Here is a 25,564-nt window from a genome sequence, read left to right as displayed (position 1 = left end):
GGAACAAACACCAGAAACAGATTTGACCAGACGCCACCAGGATTTGGAAGAGGGAGACAGATAAGAGAGTTCTGTCCTGAGAACGGAGAGATATTGTTTCCTGGCTCTCTTGAGGGTGGACACACACTTGTTTCGGGCTTTGTGAAAGGAAATGAGATTTCCTTCCGTTGGATTTGCTTTCCAGGAGACGAAAGCAAGTTGTTTCTGGGCGATAGCCTCACCACAAGATTCCGTGTACCATGGACGGGAGGAAGGGTATGACAACTGAAGACGAGATGGGATAAATCTGTGCATGAGAGAGAGCAGTTTACTTTGGAAGAATTACCAGGATGAGTTGATGTCAGAGGCGGTAGAGATGGGAGACCAGTCCAGATGATTGATGGCTGCTTGAAGACCATGCCAGTTGGCCTGAGTGAAATGCCAGACTCGTCGACGCTGAGGAGGCTCTCTGAGAATGGTCAGAGAGATGTCCACTTTAACAAGCACATGATCAGATGAGCCGATTGGAGTAGAAGAAGAGCAGCAGACATTTTCAGGGAAGTTAGTCATAACCAAGTCCAGAAGAGAAGATGCTCCATTGATTGAGATCCGGGTTGGGAAATTGACAGATTGTGTCAGTCCCAGTGAGTCACAGAAGTCCTTTGCTGAAGAGCCATGGCTGGTGAGAGAGGTACCCACACCCAGCCAACTGGCATGGTGACAATTGAAATCACCACATATGAGGAAGAGAGAGTTGGGATGGGTAGATAGAAGTTGGTCCATGTTATCAGACAGCGAGATGGAGATGGAGTCATCACTGTTTGGTGGACGGTACAACACACATATGAACAAAAGGTGGGAGCGAAGGGGAAGCCGTAGCCAAAGGTATTCCTGGGGGTGAGGTGGAGAGAGGGCAGTGCAGGGCGAGTGAGGAAGAGAGTTTTTTATAAAGATAGCAACCCCCCCTCCAGGACGAGGCTCAGGTCTATCATACCGGAGGAGGGAGTAAACTGGGAGATGGGCCTGATAGCGACTTTTGGTGCATCTGAGTATGTAAATTTCACAAAGTGAGACAAAATAACTTGTATGTAAATAACTTGTATGTAATTAACGGCCGAGCAAGCCGATGAGACGTGCAGTACAGTCTGGATATACGGTGTTACTTGCCATAGCCAATTAACCCTCAACGGACTTTCCTGATTACAAGAGTGACCACAACAACCCAAGTTCATCTCAACACCAGGTACATTTAATTACAATGGTCATGAGGAGGACATGCACAAAAGGCCGTCGCACTAATGATGTCAATAGGTAAAACCCCTTACCCTCGACCAAAACATATACGCCTACCAAACAACAAACATGATTGCTTAAATATCTAATGTCTTAATTGTTGGTGTTGGTGTTGGGCTAGCGGCTAGGGTGCCAGCTTAGGATCCTAGGATCCTGGGTTCGAATCCCGGTCGATCGCTGAATTAACGCCAGGGGGGTTGACTCAGCCTGTCATCCTTCCGAGGTCGGCTAATTGAGGACCAGTTCACTGGTAATTCCCTGTTTGTCGTTAAAGGCGGCAAAAAGGGTTGGCATCAGGAAGGGCATCTGGCCGTAAAACATTGCTTCAAAAAGGGGACCGAAAAACAACAACAACCACAGTTCCCGAAAAAGGCCAACCCCCGCTTGCGGGGAAAAATGGCCTCTAAAGGTGGTTTTTTTTGTTTTTTTTTTAATTGGGCCCACACACATTCCATGATAGAGAAGACAGAGAGAATCCACGAGACAGAAATACTAGGTACTCCCGGCAGAATACCGCAGGAAGTTCTTGGCACAGTTCCGGTCTGCTTGGGCAGGCAGAACGCCTGCCACTTCCTGTGCATCTGTGCCCGCCCGGAGTAGATGATAAGGCGTGACTCTGGCGCAGGTGGGGCCTGGCATTGGCCCGGCAGCATGAACAAAGAAGCGCAGCTTTCCCCAGGTTGATGCCGGACAACTCCTCTCTCTTTCGCCTGCACACTTGCCTTTGTAGCCACAGCCCCATATGTTACCCATGACATGCCGTGCCCCTTCCCTCTCTCACAATTGGCCGGCCGAGGGTCCTGTTTAAACAGTGGAGGACCACACCGCTCCTACTTGCCAACTCTTGGGACGGCCCTCCCCTAGTCTTGTTGCATAGCCACGAGTCTTGTTGCATAGCCACGAGTCTTGTTGCATAGGCGCGGAAACATTTCCTACCTATACTAGTGTCTCAAGGCCTTATCGGTATGCTCAAAAAGCACATAAATGAAACTTTACAAAGGGCAGTGTATACAATAAAGGCTCACAGGATTGGAGGTTTTTGACATTTTTGACACATTAGGATGGGTGAACACCATCTATATATTACATATAACGACACATATCTAACATCACCATTAATTATTTTACACTTACTCCAAGACATTTCTTAAGGAGCTCACAAAACTACATTAAGCAATATTAACCACGAGAAGTAATTTTGACAACAGTACGTTAGCCTGACAAGAAGGCGAGGAGAGTCTACCCTCAGGTCTTGTTCTAAACGGCATGTTATGCAGGCACATCCCTCTTTTGCTTTGTAGTATTTACAAACTGGAAGGTGGATTCCGATTTCTGGAAGCTGTGATTGATCCAAAACAAAGTTGATACTACACCTGATGATTTACATGTCAAACAGGTGAATTTAATTTTTTTATATACAAATTCAAGGCTCGTGGAGGAGCTAGATCCAGCAAAACAAAAGGAACAGTAGAAAGATGGGGGGGAAACACCAGCAGCAGGGTTGAAAGACAAAATAGAGGGCAACTTGGCCAAATAAGGGATGTGGGGAGGAATAAGGGGCAGGGGATGAGGCATGGGGTGGACTAGATGGATACAAAAGTAAACTCTCAGGAAAGAAAAACTGGAAATTTAGGTGTTCGGTTTGTGGGTGGGGTTTAACAGGGGTAGGAAGGATCATGGTTTTGGATGGCGGATGGTCTGCAATGGTTGTGAACAGCTGTCTTTAAGACCTGGAGAGAAGAATAAGATTGAAGAGAAAGTGGAAGTTGATTCCACAAGTGGGAAAAAGAGGAACGAATGAGTGGAGGCAAGCAGTGATTCTGGATTTTGGAAGTTTCACCAGAAGTGGGCTGATGATGGACCGCTTGAGCCCTGCAGAAACCCGGGGGGGATGAGGGAGTGAGGGGACATAGCACAGAAAGAGCAGACGGTACAAGACCAGAAAGGAGGCGGCAGATGACAGACGACTAACCTGTCTGCGATGGGAAAGTGACAGGTCCACGTTACTTTCAATACATTTGAACTCCCTGAGTCAATTTGCTGTGCTCTATGGATGATAACTTATTTCTACGACACTGCCTGCTTTGCTATAAAGTGGGTCTCAGTTTTGTGATCACATGCGTCTTCAAATACTAAGGCATTTCCAGGGTGAAGTTCAAATAATATTCCCGATCGTAATGATTTTCTGCCAACACCAGCAAGGTGTTTCTGCCAGCACCATGCCATTCAGAAAATTATTTCTTTAGTGTTGTGAAGGTGACAAGCAAACAGTTTAGTTTTGCATTTTAATGGTAATAGTGTTGTGAAGATGGCTCCACAACACTAATCATTAAATTAATGCATAAAATAGAGCAGATATTTGTTTAAGGAGTGTTTAGAATAAGCGTGCAGTAATTAAATGTCATTAGAAATATGTTGCTATGATGTTTAGCTAGACAATGTCCACCTCCTTATTTGTCTGTGTCAAAGAACAACCTTTCCTTCTGACCTTTCATTTTGTGTAGTTTCCTCTGTTATCAGTTCTAAATGCTTCTTTTCCTCGTAGTGCTTTTCTTTTCTGGTGCCAGGTACCAGGGAATTGGCAGCGAGTCTTATCCAGGAGGAAACACCACCACTCCACCAGCCACCAAAAGATCGGATGGAATCTTGTCCCGCAGCAAAAATCGTCACCCAACCGAAGCTCGGGCGGCAAAAAGCGGGCTCGTTCCACCCACCAAGAGACTAATGGTAAGAGAAGGAGGAGTGGTGGACCACGTCACCAGCTTGGCGGGGGCCACGTTGTATAAAGGCGGATGCATCGGTGTTGGCTTAGCCACTTAGCACTAAGCCTGGTGTTGGCTTAGCGGTTAGTGTGCCGGCTTGGTATCCGAGGATCCTGGGTTTGAATCCCGGTCGATCGCTGAATTAACGCCAGGGGGGTTGACTCAGCGTGTCATCCTTCCGAGGTCGGCAAATTGAGTACCAGCTTGCTGGGATGAATGATCCCGGTGTGTACCCTGGTTTAGAATAGGTACACCGTATCCCTGCGCATCGTAAGAGGCGACCAAGGGTTGGCGTCAGGAAGGGCATCCGGCCATAAAAAACATTGCCTCAAACAAGGAACCATGATTGTCATGGGGCCCGCAAGGCTAACCCCCGCTCTAGCGGGGAAAATGGCCGTAAAACGATCATTCATTCATTCATTCATTCATTCATCGGACGTGGCAAGAGAGATACCTGGAGAGATACTTGGACGTGGCTGAGGGAGAGACCAAGACTCGACGAGGAGAGCTGTGCTGCGACGTTATGTTTTTTCCTCCAACGCCTGGTGTCTGCAGGGGCGATCGCAGAACCCATGGGATAAGTTCCACTGTGCCACCTCCAAGTTTAACAGTGTCCTACTGGGCACTGTCCGGTATTTCAGTCTTGTCAGCCTCTAATGTCTCTCTATTGTGGAATGAATGAAGGCCTCTACGAAAGATAATGAATATTCCCGCTTGTTCGCTTGGTCTGTTTGAGGGTGCGTACCGGGTTAGTGGGTTAAGCCGTTAAGGGATCTTGATTGTTGATATTTGCAAAACCGTATTTTCTGTTGTATTAACCGTACTTTTTATCGGCAAAAAAGGTAAAAGTTATGGGTGCGGTTAATACACGGTCGGGGTTAATACACCGGAAAATACGATACTTTTTTTTGCATTCCCCTTCCCCGTGTGCCATCAAATACATTATAAATGACTGGGTCTTTTGGTGATTCTATTTATCATGGTGGCTTCATCTGGTGGTTTCATTAAAACCTCTTGATGGTTGATTGATTTTTGGTTAACGCCACTTGATATGCTCACGTCACATGACTCAGCATCAGTCACATGACATCTCTCAGCATGACACTTGCCAGATTAAGGGACCCCAACCTGTATGGTAATGCGGTTATAGACGCGAGGATGGGACAGAGGGCTTTGAAACATGTGACTGTCATGGTCGTTTTAACACGCCTTGCCAGCTTCAAAACTGGCAAACGGAACAGTCTGATGGGTGGTACAATATATACCTAAGACATCTGTCAAACAAGAGGGTGAAGAGGTAGCGAGCATACTTACCAATATGTTGTCTGTAGTCCAGCTTTGATTCTTAACCCAACCATAAAATGTCATTCTGATGTTCTTGCAGGGAGGGTGATGCATCAAAAAGTGCACTGTCCGTCGTATGTGGCATTAAACTAGGGACCTGTCTACCAGAATGGAATGCTGGTGGATATTAAAAACGTCATGGTGTGACTGAGTGGCACTGTTAGAGCATCCGCTCTGAACCCGGGAGGTCTGCGTTTCGATTCTAACCCTGGCTGAGTTATACCAAAAACTTGAAAAACGGGATGTTCTGCTTCCTTGCTTGGCGCTCAGCATTTAAAGGATAGAGCACGGACAAACCCCATGGGTTGGAATTATTCGGGGGAGGGGGGGGGGGAGGGGAGGGAAGGGGGGGGGGAGAAATTACTGCCTAAAAGTGCCCCAATGGTTGTGCAGAGAATAGTTCTGCCACGCCAAGCAGTGTGTTCCAGGAAGTAACTTCACTAAAAATCAACGACGATTTTTGTCTGATCTCAAGTCGTGTGTTGTCTGCCGTCTTTATCTGCATCATCAATTTGTATGCAGCCTATGGCTACTGGCTGCATCGTTGCTGGGAGTGCGGCTGTGTCCCTGATGCAGTGCCACCTATTACCAGTAAGCTAGTACTCATTTTGCCAACCTCGGACAGATGCGAGGGTGACTCAATACACCTGGTGTTATATAACAGCACAACAAGGGCTCAAATTCAAGACCCTAAGATCTTAAGCCAGCCACCCTGTTAAGCCAACACCAGGCTTGTTCTATCTGCATGAGGCAGCATGATTTTGTGTGTGACAACTCGTCCATGAGCTGTAGAAACTGGAAATGTAAAACCATGAAATCTGTAGTGACTGACAATCCATACATATTTTGGTTTACTTTCCCTTGTTAGGTCAAACAATGAGAAGGTTGTATCCAGATAAACAATAAAGGTTTGCACAAAAAAATAATAAAAAGGAGGTTACATTACTGAGTGCAGCGACATGGGAAGTACATCCGAAAGAAGGAACACATTTTACTCAGATATGTGACACTCACCCTTGTCCGCCCACCTTCGTGATCTTGAGGCGGAAATCCACAGAGTTCATGCTTGGAGGTTTCCATTTGAGCATGTTGACACAGCGGCCTGCCTGGTATACCTGGGGTACATGCCACACATTTCATTAATCGGTCCTAAAATAAAATGTTTGTTGCTGTGACCGTTAAAATTACAAAGTGAAGCATAATAAATTATTTTATTCCTCAATTACATGTTCATTTTGATCATCAGAATGGAGGGAAGGGTGGTGGTGAGGAGACAGGAAAGGAACTTGGTGTAAACGTGGCATAGCAACAGCTTACCAATATTTTGAAAGTGTGATTGCTTACCTACAGTGCCTAAAGAAAGTCTACACCCCCTTTGAAAATTTTCACCTTTTGTTGCCATGTAGCCTGTAATTAAATTGCATTAAATCAGACTTTTCCACCCTTATTTACACATGGTAACCCGCAATTCAAAGTGAAAAACAAATTCTACAAAGTTCAGAATATGAATTAAAAATACAAAACTAGATTATCTTGGTTCGACAAGTGCCCACCTCCCTGAGTTAATACCTGGCGGAAGCACCTTTGCCAGCAATTACAGCTGTGAGTCTGTTGGGATAGGTCTCTACCAACTTTGCACACCTTGATCGGGTAATATTTGCCCATTCTTCTGCACAAAACGGATCAAGCTCAGTCAAGTTGCGTGGAGATAGTTGATGGACAGCAATCTTCAAATCATGCCACAGATTTTCGATTGGATTTAGGTCGGAGCTCTGACTGGGCCACTCAAGGACATTTATCTTTTTGTTGTTTGGCCACTCCAGTGCAGTTTGGCTGTGTGTTTCGGGTCGTTGCCATGCTGAAAGGTGAACTTCCGCCTCAATTTCAGCTTTCTTGCAGAGAGCAGCAGGTTTTCCTCTCGGACCTTTCCATATTTTGCTCCATTCATTTTCCCTTCTATCCCGACAAGTGCCCCAGTCTCTGCTGATGAGAAACATCCCCATAACATGATGCTGCCACCACCATGCTTCACAGTAGGGATGGTGTTCTTTGGGTTATGTGCTGTTCAGGGGTTGTGCCAAATGTAACATTTTACATTTCGGCCAAAAAGCTCCGTCTTGGTTTCGTCAGACTACAAAACGTTTTGCCACATGGCTTCAGAATCTCCGGAGTGGTTTTTTTTCATACCTCAAACGGGACTGAGAATGGTTTTTTTTTTAGTAATGGCTTCGTTCATGCCACCCTACCGTACAGGCCAGACTTCTGGTGTGCTTGGGATATTGTTGTCACATACACACAGTGCCCAATCTTTGCCATAAAGGCCTGTAGCTCCTTCAAAGTTGCCATTGGCCTCTTGGTGGCCTCTCTGATCATTCTCCTCCTTGTTTGGTCATCCAGTTTGGAGGGACGGCCTGATCTAGGCAGGGTCTTGGTGGTACCATAAGCCTTTCACTTCTTAATGATTGTCTTGACTGTGCTGCAAGGGATATTTAAAGCCTTTGAAATATTTTTATACCCATCCCCTGATCTGTGCCTTTCCACAACTTTATCCCGAAGGTTTATAAAAAGCTCCTTGGTGCTCATGGTTGAGTCTTTGCTGTGAAATGCACTACCCAGCAGAGGAAGCCTGAGCCTGACATGAACAGCTGATTTTATTCTGAAATAATCAGAATCACTACAATTTAACACAGGTGGAGGCCAATTAACTTGGTGTGATTTAGAAGGTGATTGGTTACACTTGACCTAATTTACACTTGCTATTATAAGGGGGGTGGACACTTATCCAACCAAGATCTTGTCGTTTTGTATTTTTAATCAATTTTCTGACATTTGTAGAATTTGTTTTTCACTTAGAAGTTGTGAGTTACAATGTGCAACTAACGGTGGGAAAAGTCTGATTTAATGCATTTTAATTCCAGGTTATAAGGCAACAAAAGGTGAAAAATTTGAAAGGGGGTGTAGACTTTCTATAGGCACTGTATCAGGTAAAATAATATAAAGTACAATAAGTTATATAGGATAAATTTAGGATAAAATCAGGCAGGGATGCATTTCATAATTGGCACAACCTCAGTGTTAAAAAAACCTCAGTGTCCACCCCCCTTATAAGGTTAAAAAACCTCACAGCACTGAGGTTTTTTAACACTGAGGTTGTGCCAATTATGAAATGCATGTTGAAGTGACGACATTGCAAAGACTTATTAAAATAAAGAAAAAGACGTGAGTAAATGTGTAAGCACATTTGCCATCCCATACCACCACAACGATAAGCAAAAGTTGTTTCCCTGCACACGCAAAAAAAAAAAATTCGTCACGATAGCACATGCATAGAGAGCGGTGAGAATATTTTTACCATCTGGCAGTCAAACAAGATTGAAAATAATTCCAAACAGGAAACTCTGTTTTTGGAAGTCATAAAGGACACAAACAACAGGCACGAAGAACCTAATGTAATGTGTTGTTGTTCGGTAGCCTCGATCAGTTCTGCTCGAACAGGCCAGCGGCACGGAGACAGCTGATCAATTTCCCAGGAGCGACCCAAAGATCTCTCACATCTATTTTTTTGTTGGGTTCTTGTCTTAGTGAACCCAGGACCACGCAATCTTCCATGATGCCTGTTATTCTGTGTGCAGCGGCCTGGCAGAGGTTGCAAGTGTTGTCAGTGGTGTCGTCGAGTCTGTGTTTGTACTGTAAAAGCTGTGGGTGGTGTCCAAAGCGTAGGCGTGAAAGGTGACCATGATCAGATTTGGGGAGAGGTTTCTCTGTCATCGATAGATGTAGGTTTTGTGCCCAAGATACTATGTGGGCCTAGGTTTTTGATTGCGTTTATGGTGATATTTACATGAATGTGTTTTTACCTCCACCACCAAAGGTGGATGGAGGTTATGTTTTCACCCCTGTCTGTCTGTCTGTCTGCTTTATGTTGGTGAATATCTGGATCCAGCTAGTATAATTTTTGAAGTGATTCCTCACAATTGGGAAATATGGCCTGAACAAGTTGGCAGTTGTTTGGAATCTTCTCCACTTGTAGATGATCTTCCGGACAGTCAAATGATTGATTTCAAATTGTTTGGAGATCTTTTTAAATCCCTTCCCAGACTCGTAGGCATCTATAACCTTCTTTCTGAAGGCCTCAGAGAGCTCTTTTGATCCAGGCATGGTGACGCCACACACTTCAACAACAAAGAGCAAACCAAACTAAATGTCTGAGGTTTAAATAAGATAGGTTCCTCCAAGATCCTCTCTAACGATGTTCTAATCATTACACCTGAGCTGGTGCACCTGATTCTAATTTTAGATATTTGAAGTAGTGATTTTAGGTATAGCTGGTGCCCCCCGCTTTTCCTATCCCCTTAATCGAAGAGGTTAAAGATTATTTTAGATTACAAGACTACTTTGTCACATAGTATGTTCAAATTCTCTCCAGGCATCGTAAGTAACCCAAATTATTATTGCCAACATCGCGATAATGAGGATTCAGAAATCACCCATTTTCTCACTTCTCATCAACCGCTCATTTTTTCAGACAAACTAATATCCCATTATAGGCAATCTGGAACATAATGGAGCTTTTTTTTTTTTTTTTTGTATACTGAATCGAGGCTCGTGAAAGAGCTGACATTTACTTCACAAACAAATCAACCAGACAAACAAAATATATAAAAAGAGGGAGCGGAAGACAAGAGAAGGGCTAATACTATATGAGCTAATACTATATGAGCTAATACTCATAGACCTACATCTCGATACAATGAAAAAATTTTTTTTTAAACATTCACCGTACTCCCTAACCCGCCCCGTGTTTGTGCAGTGGTGCATTGCATTATACACGCATAGCTCATAGTGCACTGTGCATGTACCGGTTCAGTGGTTCCGCACAATTCGCCCCAAAATGGCGGCGTATTCTCAGTTGTCGTAACTCTCTGTATAAAGTGACTCTACTTTGAATGTATCTGTAATTGTTGTACACCGCTCATTTCCTATGCCATCTCCAGGCATTGCAAAACGTCATTGCCGGGCACCGAAGGGGGCTCGGCAGTGACGCACGCTGAAAGGGAGTACTCAGTTTTCACTCTGGTTGTTTTCTTTCTTGCTTTATTGCTTTCTTGTTTTCTTGTTTGTCCGGGCGATATCTCAGCCATCCTTTGAGCTAGGAAGCTGAAATTTCGGCACAGTAGTGAGCAAGTCCTTTGTCAAATTTTTTGTTTTTTGATTAATCAATTAATTGAGGAGTTATTTAATTATTAGCGATTAATTAAGTACTTATTTAATTAATTAAATTTCCTTTCTCTTCTGACCATAAACTCAGGCACCTTTTGAGTTAGGAAGCTGATCTTTGGACATGCCAATGACCAGGTGATTTGGCTGCGAAGGCTATTTTTGATTTATTAATTAATCAATTAATCGATTAATTATTTAATTATTTTGAAGTTGTTTTTTTGAAGTTACAGATTCTGATGAATTTTTTTTTTTGGGGGGGGATACAAGATCGAGGCTCGTGAAAGAGCTAACATTAATCTCACACACACACACAAAAAAAACAAACAAAGGGAGCGGTAGACAAGATGGTTAGAGGGGGAAGCACACAAACGCAACATTTGAGAGCAGGGACATCGGGAGATCTGTGGGAGGCAGAGGGCTTGGGGTGAGGAGGCGTGGGAAGGGGGGGGGGGGGGGGGGAGGAGAAGTATAAAACATATGGACACTGCAAGGACTTCCAAGAAAAAAGTTGGTATTTCAAAAAAGTGGATCTGGGGTGAATTAGCGGGGGTAGAAAAGATCAAGGTTTTGGATTGGGGAAGATAAGAGATGGTGGTGAACAGCTGTTTTCAAGACATGGAGGGAGGAGTGGGACTGAAGGGAGTGGGGGAGTTTGTTCCAGAGGTGGGAGTAAAGAGGAATGAGAGTGAAGGTGAGCAGAGACAAGCAACAATGGTGGTGGTTTATGTGTTTTCTTAGCGAATTGATTAATAATTTAATTTTTTTTTTACGTTACAGATTCTGATGAAATGGTGGTGGTGTATGTGTTTTCTTAGCAAATTAATGATTTATTTTTATTTTTTATGATTATTATTTATTTATTTTCATTATTAATTATTTATTTATTTTATTTCTCATCTGGGCAATATCTCAGGCACCTTTTGAGCTCGGAAGCTGATATTTTGACATGACAATGACCAAGTGAGTTGGCTGTGAAGGGTATTTTTGATTTATTGATTAATTAAATAATCGATTAATTATTTAATTATTCGATGAATGACTTAATTATTGTTTTTTTTAAGTTACACATTCGGATGACATGGTGGTGGTTCATGTGTTCTGTTAGCCGATTGATTAATTATTTAATTTTTTTGTGATTATTATTCATTTATTTTCCTCATTAATCATTTATTTATTTTCTTTCTCATCTGGTCAATATGTCAGGCACCTTTTGAGCTAGGAAGCTGATATTTGGACACGAAAGTGACCAAGTGATGTGGCTATAAAGGATATTTTTGATTTATTGATTAATCAATTAATCAATTAATTATTTATTGATTAATAAATTGTTTCTATAATTTTTTTATTCATGACTTATTTAATTATATTTCTAAAAGTTGCATCTTCGGATGAAGCACTCGTGGTTTAGTAGTTATGCTATTAGCCAATTGATCAAGAAAATATTTTATGATAACCTTTCATTGATTTGAATTATGCAATTAATCAATCAATTATTGTACACCTCTCCCTCCCAATACAGTCTCGATGAGCTGCACGGCGGTATTGCCGAGCACCAAAGGCGCCCCGGCAATGCCGCGCTGAATATATGAATGAATGATCGTTTTAAGGCCATTTCCCCCTGCTAAAGCGGGGATTAGCCTTGCGGGCCCATGACAATCATGGTTCTCTGTTTGAGGCAATGTGTTTATGGCTGGATGCTCTTCCTGACGCCAACGCGCTGGAAGATATTTAATTATTTGGCATGGGGGCGGTGTACTTTGAATGTATCTGTACTTGTTTTATTCTTGGTCTTGCTGTCTTTTTGCTCAAAATAAAACTTTTTCTTTAGATCCCTCAATATAATTTTTGTGAACTCCACATCTATAATTGCAAAATAAAAACAATGCTCACAGCGAGTACCTACTCCACCAAGAGGACAGGTTCACAAAATTATAAGGTATTATAAGGTAAGCAAGTAAAGCTATTATAAGGAAGTCAATTGCGTGGGGATAAATGAAAAAGGCAACAATATAAGTGAAGGTTTTAATAACGACAACAATTAACCCTTTCAGACATGCATACCACAAATCAGAACTTTCACAAAAACACAACAAAGCATAAACCGTTTTTCATATTCCTGGTATGAGCATGGAAAAGCATGATGTGATGAGGAAAGGACTCACATCTTTAGAACTAGCTGGTTGGAAGACCAACCCATCCACCTCGTGGCTCACCTGCTTTGCAAACTTCCCTTCAAGGAGCTGTGGGATGTTTAGAGACAAGCAAGCATCAGAAGAATAAATTGGTTAAAAATTCTAGTAACGAAATATTGAGATGTACTATTTGGTTATGATGCCACTAACAACAAACGAAACACTGCAATGAACTATATGGTGTATGCCAATCACACCATTCCGGCACCATTCAGTGTTCAGTGAGTTTTGGCTACGTTTAAACAAATCATGCTGGTTTTCTACACCTCAGCATGTGTTTAGTCATAAACGGCTTGACAATGAGCAACAGGTTAATGTATAATGGGATCTTAAGAGGAACACCATCAAATCAGATGTTAACTTTGAATAAAAATGATTGTCAAACGAGTCGAGTCTGCGATAAAAAGCTGATTTAAGCATCTTGTGCATGTACTCACATTGCGAGCCTGCGAGATATCCCAGAAAGGCTTGGCACGGATACTGAAAGGCTCACGGGCACGATCAATGAGACCTAACTTCATTTTCTCGTGCCGTGGTTTGATTATTTCGCGATCGATGCAAAGCAATCTCCTCCTGAAGTCACATTCTCCAACAGGCTGGGTCTGCAAAAGAGGAGTGGGAAGGTGTGGGGGGTAGGGTGGCAGTGGCAAGTGTTAGTATACAACAATATAATATAATATTATATAAATATATATATAACTATATATATATATATATAACTATATATATATATATATACACACACACACACACACACACACACACACACACACACACACTACATGGCCAAAAGTATGTGGACACCCCTTCTAATTAGTGGATTCGGTTGTTTCAGCCACACCCATTGCAGTTGTGGAATCAAACTCAGACCTCTGGCAATAATTGAGGCTTTATTGAACTATTTATCATACCAATCGCACAACACACGAATACAGTTTATTAGTTCCATAAAAAGGCAATCAAAGCATACATCTCTTTCTAGTTCCTTGCAAGCAAGCCTTTACATACCTGTTAAATCTCAGTAGTCTACAGCACTGGGATACAGTATGCCACCCCTAGCGCACTGAATGGACACAGTCTATATAAGCTCCCTCAAGGTCATCCCTTCACGTGGATAGTCTCTCCACTCAGCTCGAGACAATACAACATATTTCATCACATTCTCCCTCCGTTACAAATCAAGCAAGCCATCAAGCAATTCACAAAGCAATTCCAAGTAATATGAAGCAGTCTAATAACGCACACAATTCCTACCAACCGAGACGCTACGGTAGCTGTCACAGACGGCCTGAACGGGTGCGATATATCCCCTCCCGGTCAGTTCCTTCACTACCTGTAGCAGGAAGTTCGTCCTCGCCCGATAGGATTATTTGCGGACTAGCAGTCTCCGTTCTAATCGGCGAACTAGGTAATAAAGTATTATTCACGATCATCCAGTTCTCAACCTCCGGCAAATCACACGCCTTCAATTGATCAGGCCCTACGATCCCAGTCGCCTTAGTGTCCCTCTCATTCTGCATCTCTCCGCAGGGCGCGAGTTGTCGGACCGATACCGTAGTCTCTCACCCGTCCTGTAATCTGACATTGGCGTATTCCGGGTTGGCTTCTAAGATGTGTATGCGGTCTACCATCGGCTCATACTTGCTTTGCCTAACCGCTCGCTTCAGCAGAGCTGGACCGGGCTCTGCCAGCCACGAGGGTAGCGATTGCCCACTGGCACTGCTTCGCTGGTAGCGAAATAAACGCTCGTGGGGGTTTCGTTCGTTGCGATACAGAGTAGTGCTCGGATGGCGTGCAACGCCTCAGGTAACACTCGCTCCCATGATTGCACAGATAACCCGCGCGTCTTCAAGCTCATCGTAACGGCTCTCCATACAATACCGTAGTATCGTTCCACCTGTCCGTTGCCTTGGAGATTATACGCGGTAGTATGGCTGGAGGCTACTCCCCATTCCTGGAGGAATTGCTTAACTTCCATGGATAGAAATGCGGTGCCCCTGAATGCACATAAGCGGTGTAACCAAACGTGAGAAACAGGTGCTGAAGACAGCGTATGACAGTCGTGGATGACATATCAGCACAGGGGTATGCGAACGGGAATCGTGAGTACTCGTCGACAATTGTAAGAATGTATTGTCGCGGGCCAAGCGCCGGCAACGGCTCCTGAGAATCCACATGTAGTCGCTCCCACAGTCGTCCCGCGTGGATCAAACTGCCCATGGGAGGTTTATAAAATCTCGGCTTTACTTCGGCGCACACAGGACACGACCGACAAAGTCGCCGGACATCTTCTATGGAAAAGGGCAGATTTCTACATCATACAAATTGGGCTAACCGGGTGATGCCCGGATGACACAATGATTCGTGGATCCCACGTAAATCTTCTGACGTCATGCCAGCACAGGCAGGCTGAGACAGAGTATCGGCCGCCACATTATCCCGCCCAGGTCTATACACGATCTTGAAACTGTAGTCGGCCAGTTCTATGCGCCAACGAGCTATTTTGTCATTCTTAATCTTTTGAGAATGTCAGACATTATACATGAAAGCAACTGACTGTCGGTTATCAGTTGAAAATGTTTCCCCAAGAAGAAAGTGACGCCACCGTCTCACTGCTTCGACGACAGCGTACGGCTCCTTTTTTTTAAAATCACAGAATGTCGCCATTCACTCTCAGTCAAGGTCCTGGAAAAGAATGTGATGGGGCGTCCCGCCTGGTTGAGCGTAACAGCAATCGCGCAGTCGCTGGCGTCTAGATCATAAAAGGTACTGCTTCGTCTATTGAGGTTATCACAGCCTTCGCTGTGTCTGATTTGAGTTGTTGAAAAGCAGCTTTAGCAGACTAGGTCAACGGAAATACTTTACATTCCACTAGCGGTCTGATCTTCTCTGAGTACCGTGGGCTCCAATTTGAGTAATAGGCGAATAAGCCGAGTGCTCGGCAAAGCGCAGCCCCATCAGGGGGAGGGGCCATCTCGAGCAAAGATTGCAGCCACGTTGCGTCGGGTCTAATCTCGCCATCGGTTACCGTGTACCCTAACAAGTCTATAGTTCTGGCTGAATCTTGTTTCTCACAGTCTGAGAGTCCTTTAGGTGCTTTTTTGCAAACTCCAAGTGGGCTTTCATGTGCCTTTCACTGAGGAGAGGCCTCCGTCTGGCCACTCTGCCATAAAGCCCAGATCGGTGGAGTGTTGCAGTGATGGTTGTCCTTCTGCAAGTTTCTCCCATCTCACACAGGATCTCTGGAGCTCAGCCAGAGTGACCATCGGGTTCTTGGTCACCTCTATTACCAAGGCCCTTCTCCCCCGATTGCTCAGTTTGGCCGGGCGGCCAGCTCTAAGAAGAGTCCTGGTTGTTCCAAATTTCTTCCATTTAAGAATTATGGAGGCCACTGTGCTCTTGGGAACCTTCAATGCAGCAGAAATTTTTTTGTAGGCTTCCCCAGATCTGTGCCTCGACACAATCCTGTCTCTGAGCTCTGCAGGCAGTTCCTTCGACCTCATGGCTTGGTTTTTGCTCTGATATGCTTTGTCAGCTGTGAGACCTTATATAGACAGGTGTGTGCCTTTCCAAATATGTCCAATCAATTGAATTTACCACAGGTGGACTCCAATGAAGGTGTAGAAACATCTCAAAGATGATCAAGAGAAATGGGAGGCACCTGAGATAAATTTTAAGTGTCATAGCAAAGGGTATGAATACTTATGTCAATGTGATATTTCAGTTTTTTCTTTTTAATAAATTTGCAAAACTTTCTAAAATCCTGTTTTCTCTTTGTCATTATGGGGTATTGAGTGTGGAGTGATGAGGGAAAAAATGAATTTAAACGATTTCAGCATAAGGCTGCAACATAACAAAATGTGAAAAAGGTGAAGGGGTCTGAATACTTTCTGAATGCAGTGTATTTTTTTTTTACACACATACGCACAGCAGACAAACGATTTGCAACAATTAAATATAATGGCAAGGTGATGATGCAATTCCTCTGTAATTTGTAACGTTTCTGTTTGTTGTGTTTGACTCTTACACACTCCTAAACTGCTGGACGGAATGAGTCGAAAACTGCTCGGGGGAGAAGAGGGACTTGAGGGAGTGAGGTGGTAAAATAGATTTTTGGCAGTAAAAATATTCATAGTCCCAGGGGTTCAGGCTCAGGGTAGGGGAGTTGATCACCCCAATTCTCTCTTTATAAATGTACATCGTATAGCTATCCGTGGGGTGGGTATTACAAGTGATTCCATCTGTAAATCTGGGGAAATTGACCTGCCCAAAAGGAAGTGTCGTTCCCTATTACTACTTGAAATCATTTAAGTGCACAATGTTTACCAACATCATCTAATGGCATAGAACAGCCTGTAAGAGATAATGGAACAGCCTGTATATGCATTCCATGCTAGGCAAAAACATTGGGAAACATCGATGGATGTACAGTACTTCAATCAAATTACAGAGACATTAGTAGACAAAATGCACATAAACATATCAAAAGGGATGCAATCATAGGATCCTGGCATCATAAGCTGTGTGCTCAGATGGAAATGTCAAAGAGGCTGATCCAAATGTTGGGTGGGGTATTGCAATATTGTACTCACAGCAAACTTGACGATGTCATAAATCAGAAACCTCGGCATACTCTGCCCATTCACCTTGTCAATTATCATCTCCTGAAAAGGAAGCTTTCATTTAGTTGCGTTATCAAGTTATTAGCAGAAGCTGTAAAGCAGCTTTCAAAAAGTGCATCAAAGCACAATAAAACCATATAATTTAACCAAGGCGAATATCTAAACAGCTGTATGGTGGATCAACAGGATGAACAGCCTGAGGCAGGCCATTTTTGGGTTTGGTATGTTTTTGAATACAAAGATTAAAGGCTCGTAAAACTACTAAATGATAGGGGGCTTGTACGACTCCAAACATCAGGGGAACACAGTGAGGAATGTACAGACATAAATCCACAGTGCAGACAGCACAAGCCCAGAACCATCGAAGCAGGGGATTTAAACCAGTAAACATGTGAATCAATCAACCAAAATGTCAGAGTGATGCTGTGCAGGATTCCCCCAAGGTTTCAACCCAAACTCCAGGGCTACAGACCCCATCAAGCAGAGTGTCAGACAGGTGTCTTTCCAGATCCTTTCGGCAAGGGAAATCCAGCCCCGTCACATGAAACACGGCATTATCTCTGCTGATCATGTAGACCTCCGCTCGACCATCTACAAGCATCAAATACCTGCAAAGGGCCAGCAAATCAAAGCGATCACACAATCAACTGTCCCCCCAAACCTCCCTACCACCCTCACACCTCAGTATCCAAAAATGCATTCTGTGGATGACACCATCAAAGTCTCAACAATTTCTGCCTGAAAAGGCGCATTAACACTGCAAGCAATAAGCCTGCCTGGCATGAACACAACATTCAGGAAAACCTTTGGAAAAATACCTCAAGCAATCCCTTTGCATTCCTTACGAGAATGTGAAATATCTCACCTCATCCCATCTGCTTTCCAACTAACCATATACTGCTTATCTCGCAGTAACGTCATGTTTTTTTGGTCCATGGAGACCAGTTGGGCACCAGGAAATCCTGACCTAAGCACATGATGTGGGAGGACATGATGGATGCTATCAATAAGAGGGAAGACAGGGTACATGATCAGATGTAAAAGATGTGCAGAAATGGCGCAATCATATTAATTTTGTAAGGATTCTGTCGTCACAAGAGTATTGTTTATTAATTCTGCCCCCCACAAGGGTAATGTGTATGGATTTTACTACTCACAAGACTATGCTGATTTTACCCTCACAATACCATTGTTTATGGATATTCACCCTTACAACCCTTTGTTTTTTTTTTGCCCTCTTCCCTTACCCTCCATAGTTGCAGAATCCTTGGCATTTCCTTTGCACTTGGCGCAGACGTGGTAGGCTCGTGAGTTGCTTCACACCATGTACTGACAGTCCTTCCAGGAAAACGGATTCCTGTGAAAGAAAAAGTCAAAAATTGAGAACTTCACAGGAAACCTGACAAAAATGATTAGCTAACGTACAAAGCCAAACTTATTTTTAATACGAGCAAGATTCAGAGTGCTCTTGTCCACAATTATGCTGCCGAAGGCCCGTGAAAGAACAGGAATACATTGGCAACTTTGCTTTCGCAATATTTTCCATTATTAAGATTTGATTTCACTTCAGAAATGACACAATCTACAAATCACATATTTTTTAAATGGCTGAATTTTTGACCGAATCTCCTCTGCCTCCTCTACCCCTCATTCATATTGTTACATTTATGGGGGGTAGATAAGAGAATACCATAGGAGACGTAGAATTGTATAGGATATAGCATGGACCGCGTAACGTGTAGGAGCATTTTGATGTTCAAAAAGTAGGGAAAATGTAGCTTAAGGATGTTTAAATGTGCATCATACGAGGGATGATGCCGTGTTAATTAGTAATAGGGGTTAGGGTTAGTTTTCCCCTGTGAGTCACGCCCTCTGTAATTTTCCATTAACGTTTTTGCTGAGACACCCTTAAATTACAACAACCGCCGACAAAAGCCAGGCAGGAGTCTGCCGAACTGGACCCGCCCCCATAGACATAATAAGGCAAAAGCCCTGCCCAGAAGAGGCAGAGAATCCGTGGGTGGAGAGGAAGGCCAGCAGGCCACACCCCAAGGGACGCGATTGGCTCTCAGGAGTGAGGAAGAGAAGTGCACTTGGTCGGCTTGATCGGAGAAGATGTAAACAATTTGGTGCGGTTCACCACCATTTTGTGTGGTGAACATTGGTTCACCATCATTTTGTGTGGTGAACAATTTGGTGCGTGCTTTTGGAGAGCGAGGAGCTCTTGGCTGCATTGGCGGCCTTTAAAAGAGGGCTTCGACTGCTGGGCTCTTGGTGGGCTGAAGGCTGCGCTATTCGTCCCAAGGACGAAGAGGTGGAGCTAACAAGAGGGCCGTCTTCACGACAAGCCCCATGACTCTGGGCGCCTTTGATGCCCGGGCTTTTTGTCGGCCGTCGCCATCTTGTGCACGCCGGCGCGGGAGGCATTGGACTTGACCATCTACACCACTTTTACGAAAACACCCTTTGGAGACAGGTAAGTGTTGGAGAGGGAGCATTTTATTTTTATTACTCTTTCCCCTGTCGTGATGTGTGAATCATTGAGTGGAGGCGTCTCAAAATAGAATTGTTTTACCTCAACCTTAAATTCGTCTATGCTGTATTTTCATTAAATCATTTGTGCTGCATTTTATTGTCATGTTTGCATGTTTTTACCCTGTGCTCACGAAGCGAAAGGCAGGGTTAAGCATTCGGGTACGTACGTACGTACGTGCGTGTCTGCATTTAAAAATTCATTTCTCGGCAACCGATGGTCCGATTGACATGAAATTTTCACCATACAAGGGCCTCCTCCTGTAGAATATTTTAGTGAATATTATGACGTAACAGGTCACATGATACGGGCGCCATCTGGGAAAAAAAAACAAAAGACTTTGCACCTCTATATCTCAAAAACCGCTGCACATAAATAATTGAGACAGGTCTCATTGCAAAGAACTCTCCATGCGGAATAACATATGTGAATGATGACGTCATAATTCGACAAGTAAAAAACTATCCGATCAGGATGAAATTTATTGAGCATCTTCTCGATATATTGATGCAGAAAAAAATTTATAATGACGTCGTAGGTCACGTGGTTTGGTCGCCATACTGTTTTGAGTGGAAAGCCTGAAAAACCACTAAAATCCAATTTCTCCAAAACGACTGAACAGATCGAGGCCAAACTTTGCAGGCAGAATCGCATACCCATGACGAACAAAAAAGTCACCGAGCATGACGTCATGCGTCACATGGTTTCAGAGTTATGATGTTTTTAAGCATAAACTTTTAAAACCTAGCTCCTCCCTCAGTTTTGATCCAATAGAGGGGAAACTTAACAGATGTGTTCAGCATATCAGTCTACTAAAATTACCTTTTGGAATTTGCGATAGGTGATGTGGTTTGGCAGGTAAAAATAATTAAACTAAAATATTTAAAAATGCATAACTCTTAAACCGCTTCATTGATCGACGTGAAACATTATATTATAGTAGAGGTAATGAAGTTTAACAAGTGTGCAAAATTTCAAGATGATTGGATGTACAGTCTGGAAGCTAGAAGTTGTTATTGCGTGAAAAAGAAGTCTTCTACAGTGGACATGGAATTAATTATCACACTGCACATGACGAGCAGGCAAAGTACGGAGCGACCTCACGGGGTCATTTTAACCTCAAATAAAATTCTGATTTCAGATTTGTCAATCGCTGAGGTATATTAACACACGACCAAAACAGATTTGGCGAAATTCCGACGATTTTTGACGAAAATATAACATTTGTGTCTGCATTTCAGTAAAGTAAAGTGTGTGCCATTTCAGCATTTTAAAAATTGAAACGCAGCTCATTGTAACTAACTCCATATGGGGAATAGGTGTTGTTAACGATGACGTCATTAGTATCATAATTATGACGTCATAATTTGACAGGGACAACACTTAGTCTGATCAGTTTGAAATTTATTGAGCATGATCTATGCAACAATTATTCAGAGACTATAAATTTATGATGTCATCATTCACGTAATCTAGCAGTCATATTGGATAAAAGAAAAAGAAACGTTCAAAAATAGAAGAGTTGGCTCACACCAAGTTGACTGCGCAGGGTAAGAACTAAGTATTCTATGAATACCATCTAGTTTGGTTTCTGAATAAGCCCGTGTTTTTCGTTCAGTTAAAAATCTCATCTCTTCCATTCCACGCATGTCAAAAATCACCGGCATTGTATTGGAAGTCGCCTCGGGAATTAAGGCTGGTTCAGCTATCCGTCCCTGGGTGATCTTAATCGCAAGGGACACAACGATATTGTTATGAATTTTGAGGTAGAGTGATATATAGATTCAGGTAGATCTGCATAAGTAGTGTGCTCCGATTATCGTGATAGGGAACTCCACGTAATAAGTTTGTTTTGGCGGTTTGTTCGCATAAGTGTATCTTTGTGATCATACAAGGATGATCCTTGTGCTAATTATCGTAGGGATTATGCTAATTCCCCTGTTTGTGAGACCTTGTGATCTATCCATTGTCCCTTATGGCACTACATCAATAGACACTAGTTAGGCCCATTAATACACTAATTAATAAACGATAATAAAGAGTAAAACTCACTGGAAGTGCAGGCAGGAAGCGCCACTATTTACATTGGTTCAGTGCAGTGCTACATTGGTTCCGTATTTACATTCGTTCCGTATTTACATTCGTTCCGTGCAGTGCTACATTGGTTCCGTGCAGTGCTACATTGGTTCTGTATTTACATTGGTTCCGTGAAGTGCTACATTGGTTCCATATTTCCATTCGTTCCATGCAGTGCTCCATTGGTTCCGTAATTCCATTGGTTCCGTGCAGTGCTTCATTGGTTCCGTATTTCCAATGGTTCCGTGCAGTGCTTCATATTTACATTCGTTTCGTGCAGTGCTTCATTGGTTCTGTATTTCCATCGTCTCCGTGCAGTGCTTCATTGGTTCCGTATTTCCATTCGTTCCGTGCAGTGCTTCATTGGTTCCGTATTTCCATTCGTTCCATGCAGTGCTACATTGGTTCCATATTTCCATTCGTTCCGTGCAGTGCTTCATTGGTTCCATATTTCCATATTTCCATTCGTTCCATGCAATGCTCCATTGGTTCCGTATTTCCATTGGTTCCGTGCAGTGCTTCACTGGTTCTGTATTTCCATTGGTTCTGTGCAGTGCTTCACTGGTTCCGTATTTCCATTGGTTCCGTGCAGTGCTTCACTGGTTCCGTATTTTCATTCGTTCCATGCAATGCTTCATTGGTTCCGTATTTCCATTTGTTCCGTGCAGTGCTTCATTGGTTCCATGCAGTGCTACATTGGTTCCGTATTTACATTGGTTCCGTATTTACATTGGTTCCATATTTACATAGGTTCCGTATTTACATTGGTTCCGTGCAGTGCTACATTGGTTCCGTATTTACATTGGTTCCATGCAATGCTACATTGGTTCCATGCAATGCTACATTGGTTCCATGCAGTGTTACATTGGTTCCATATTTATATTGGTCCCATGCAGTGCTACATTGGTTCCGTATTTACATTGGTTCCGTATTTACATTGGTTCCGTATTTACATTGGTTCCGTATTTACATTGGTTCCGTGCAGTGCTTTATTGTTTCTGTGTTTACATTGGTTCCGTGCAGTCCTTCATCGTTTCTGTGTTTACATTGGTTCCATGCAGTGCTTCAATGGTTCCGTATGATTCATACCAGGTTTGTAAACATTAGTTTCTAACAAGTCAGGCGATAACTCGCTATCTCTTCAAGGACACTGTTTGCTTTTTAACGTCCACCAGATAATGCTGGCAGGCAGAACATGCGTTGACAAATCTACCTGTCAGCGCAACAATAGGATGACAGTTTGTAGCTGGGTCGAGATTCAAACCTACGCTAGATGCATCAGAGGCATCTTTAGGTGTGTATATCTTTAGGCTATCCTGCCAGCCCAACTTGGTTCTTTAAGCAACTCGTAGAATAACAAATTACATTGATGAACATTAGGGCTTCCCAGTAGCCTTTGTCCAACGAAACAGTTTGAGATGACTCTGCCATTGAGTAAGGAATGGAGGTAATGCAGGGCACACTCTGTGGTCAATGACAAAGGACGGACTACTTTGAAATGGCCGTCCTTTGTGACCTTTAAAAGTCAAAACCGACATTGAAAATATATAAATAGGAATGTATTGTTGCGAATATGGAATTTGGCCTCCATATCCGCTTGTAAATATTCCCCTATTTCCCCAATACTCCCCAACTATCCCCAATCCCCCATTCCCTAGTCCCATTGTCTGTAAACAACAATCAGTAGAGCCGACCTTCCCCTTTTTCCCCCATTAGATGTCGTGCCCAGGTCCACCGCATCTCACGTAGACAACTTTCGGACATCTTGCTAGTTATTCTTAGTCTATGTCAGTTAAGGACTCTTTTCCATTAATTCTGACTCTTCGTTGCACCAGAATGTGATTATATGGCACCAGTAGTGAGTTTAGGACCTTTCCCATACCTCCTTCCATCTTCTTCCCCAAACAACAACTACAACTACAACTACAACAACAATTACAACAACAACGACGCTGCGCGGGGGAGTGTGCGTCATCACACCGGCTCGGTTAGCCGCCATTGACAATGCGCGCCGGACCATGTGCTCCACGGGGTTACCACGAAGGGGCTCCTTGTCAGTCCCCCGTCAAGGGCGGAGCCGGTAACCCCCCCCGCACGCACCCAATGAGAGGCGACGTGCCGATTCCATCTGGGGCGGAGCTAACGAGCCGAGGGCGTGTCACTCCCCGCCGGAGATACGAAGCGACTCACCGGATGTGAGGCCAGATGCGCCCCCAGCCTGGAGAGAGAAGTTGCCACGTACGAGCGCTGAATACCTCCCCGCATCTCTGGACCGGACCGAGTCGATTCTGACCTTTGAGCCCAGGTGCACCTGGAGCCATCGATCCTGCCTTTCCTAGCCATCAAACCCCGTGTGAGTCAGCCTTTTGTCCCGTTTATCTGTCGTCTGTTGGGAATAATATAAGAGTGTGTCTAAGTGCTTATCTTACTATGCTGTCCCTCTTGTAGTGTAATCTGACCTTCCGTAACAATATAACCTCCTCCGGAGGTCTTGAGAACTGAACCCTGGTGTCGTGTCATTTGAATCCCAGCTGTGTGTCTTTTCCTTCATTGACCTAGCGTAGCGCGATTAGTCAACGTTCGGGTATAATCGGGTAACTTGTGCAGACGTGGTCATACCAAACCGCTCGGTAAATAACATCTAAGCCACGTCTGTAACAATTGGTAGTCAGGAGGTGGGATTCGAACCTGGGACTAAATTTATTTAGCCCAAATTTTGGACACCAATTGTGTTAGTACGGTAACAATTGGTGTCGAGGAGTGGAATTCGGACCCGGGACTAAATTTATTAGGCCCAAATTTGTAACAATTAGAATCGATTCGGAGCGCGTTTCCCGCGCGAAATTATAACGGCGAAATTTGATTTTGTTATACGAAAATAAAAACCCGAATTTTGAAAGTCGCGCTATGGCGGATCAAGACAGCTGGGGTCCGGTAGGGGAGAGTGAGGCAGGGTCGGTCCAGGACCAAATTGAGGGACATGAGGGACAGGAGGAGAGCGAAGCAGCGAGGGTAGCAAACGCACAAAATGGCGCCTCGCTGGTCACCGCGCCCGCGACCGTGGCAGCGCCACCGGTGGATTTGAACTTGTTTTTAATACAAATGAAGGCCCTTATGGCCCAGAATAGTGAGCAAATGAGGGCTCAGAGTGAGCAATTGGGGGTAATGGGAAACCAAATGGGGGTAATGAGGGACGAAGCGAGGGGTACCGTTGAGGGGTTAGACAATAATTTTAAGGAGTTAGACAAGAAATTTGAGGGGTTAGACAATGGGATAGAAGGGGTGAAACATGGGTTAACGGGGGTGGAAAATAGAATGGCTGCCCAGGAGAATCAGATAGAGGGAGTGAGAAATGGGTTAATAGGGTTAGAAAACAGGATGGAAGGCAAATTGAGGGACATGAGGGACCAAGCGGAAAGGGAAGTTAACCAAATGGGGCAGCAGATAGAGGGGGTCAGAATGGGGGTAGAAACCAAACTGGATGCTCACAGGGAGGAAATGGAGCAGATGAGGGTGGCATCTGGGCAGGAGATGCAAGTGATG

The 25,564-nt window shown here is 43.7% G+C and overlaps 1 protein-coding gene across 2 annotated transcripts in view; it reads right to left on the bottom strand.

The window, feature by feature from the left end:
• The window catches only part of RNGTT (RNA guanylyltransferase and 5'-phosphatase), a 139,025-nt gene that overhangs the window by 27,931 nt on the left and 85,530 nt on the right, over positions 1-25,564 (bottom strand). Inside the window, exons 7-13 of one of the 2 annotated variants that reach the window (XM_068110882.2) lie at positions 18,660-18,769; positions 18,278-18,379; positions 17,885-18,020; positions 17,383-17,454; positions 13,228-13,392; positions 12,761-12,838; positions 6,393-6,493 (exon numbers count right to left, since the gene is read on the bottom strand). In XM_068110882.2, coding sequence (XP_067966983.2) covers positions 6,393-6,493; positions 12,761-12,838; positions 13,228-13,392; positions 17,383-17,454; positions 17,885-18,020; positions 18,278-18,379; positions 18,660-18,769 — 764 coding nt within the window. The remainder of the gene's footprint in view (positions 1-6,392; positions 6,494-12,760; positions 12,839-13,227; positions 13,393-17,382; positions 17,455-17,884; positions 18,021-18,277; positions 18,380-18,659; positions 18,770-25,564) is intronic. The other variant, XM_068110883.2, reaches the window with a different exon arrangement.

This window comes from Myxine glutinosa, chromosome 3 (genome assembly GCF_964187855.1).
Source record: "Myxine glutinosa chromosome 3, kmMyxGlut1.1, whole genome shotgun sequence".
Classification (NCBI taxonomy): Eukaryota; Metazoa; Chordata; class Myxini; order Myxiniformes; family Myxinidae; genus Myxine; species Myxine glutinosa.
The sequence above is the reverse complement of the archived record's forward strand: the minus strand, read 5'-3'. Positions and strand labels throughout refer to the sequence as shown.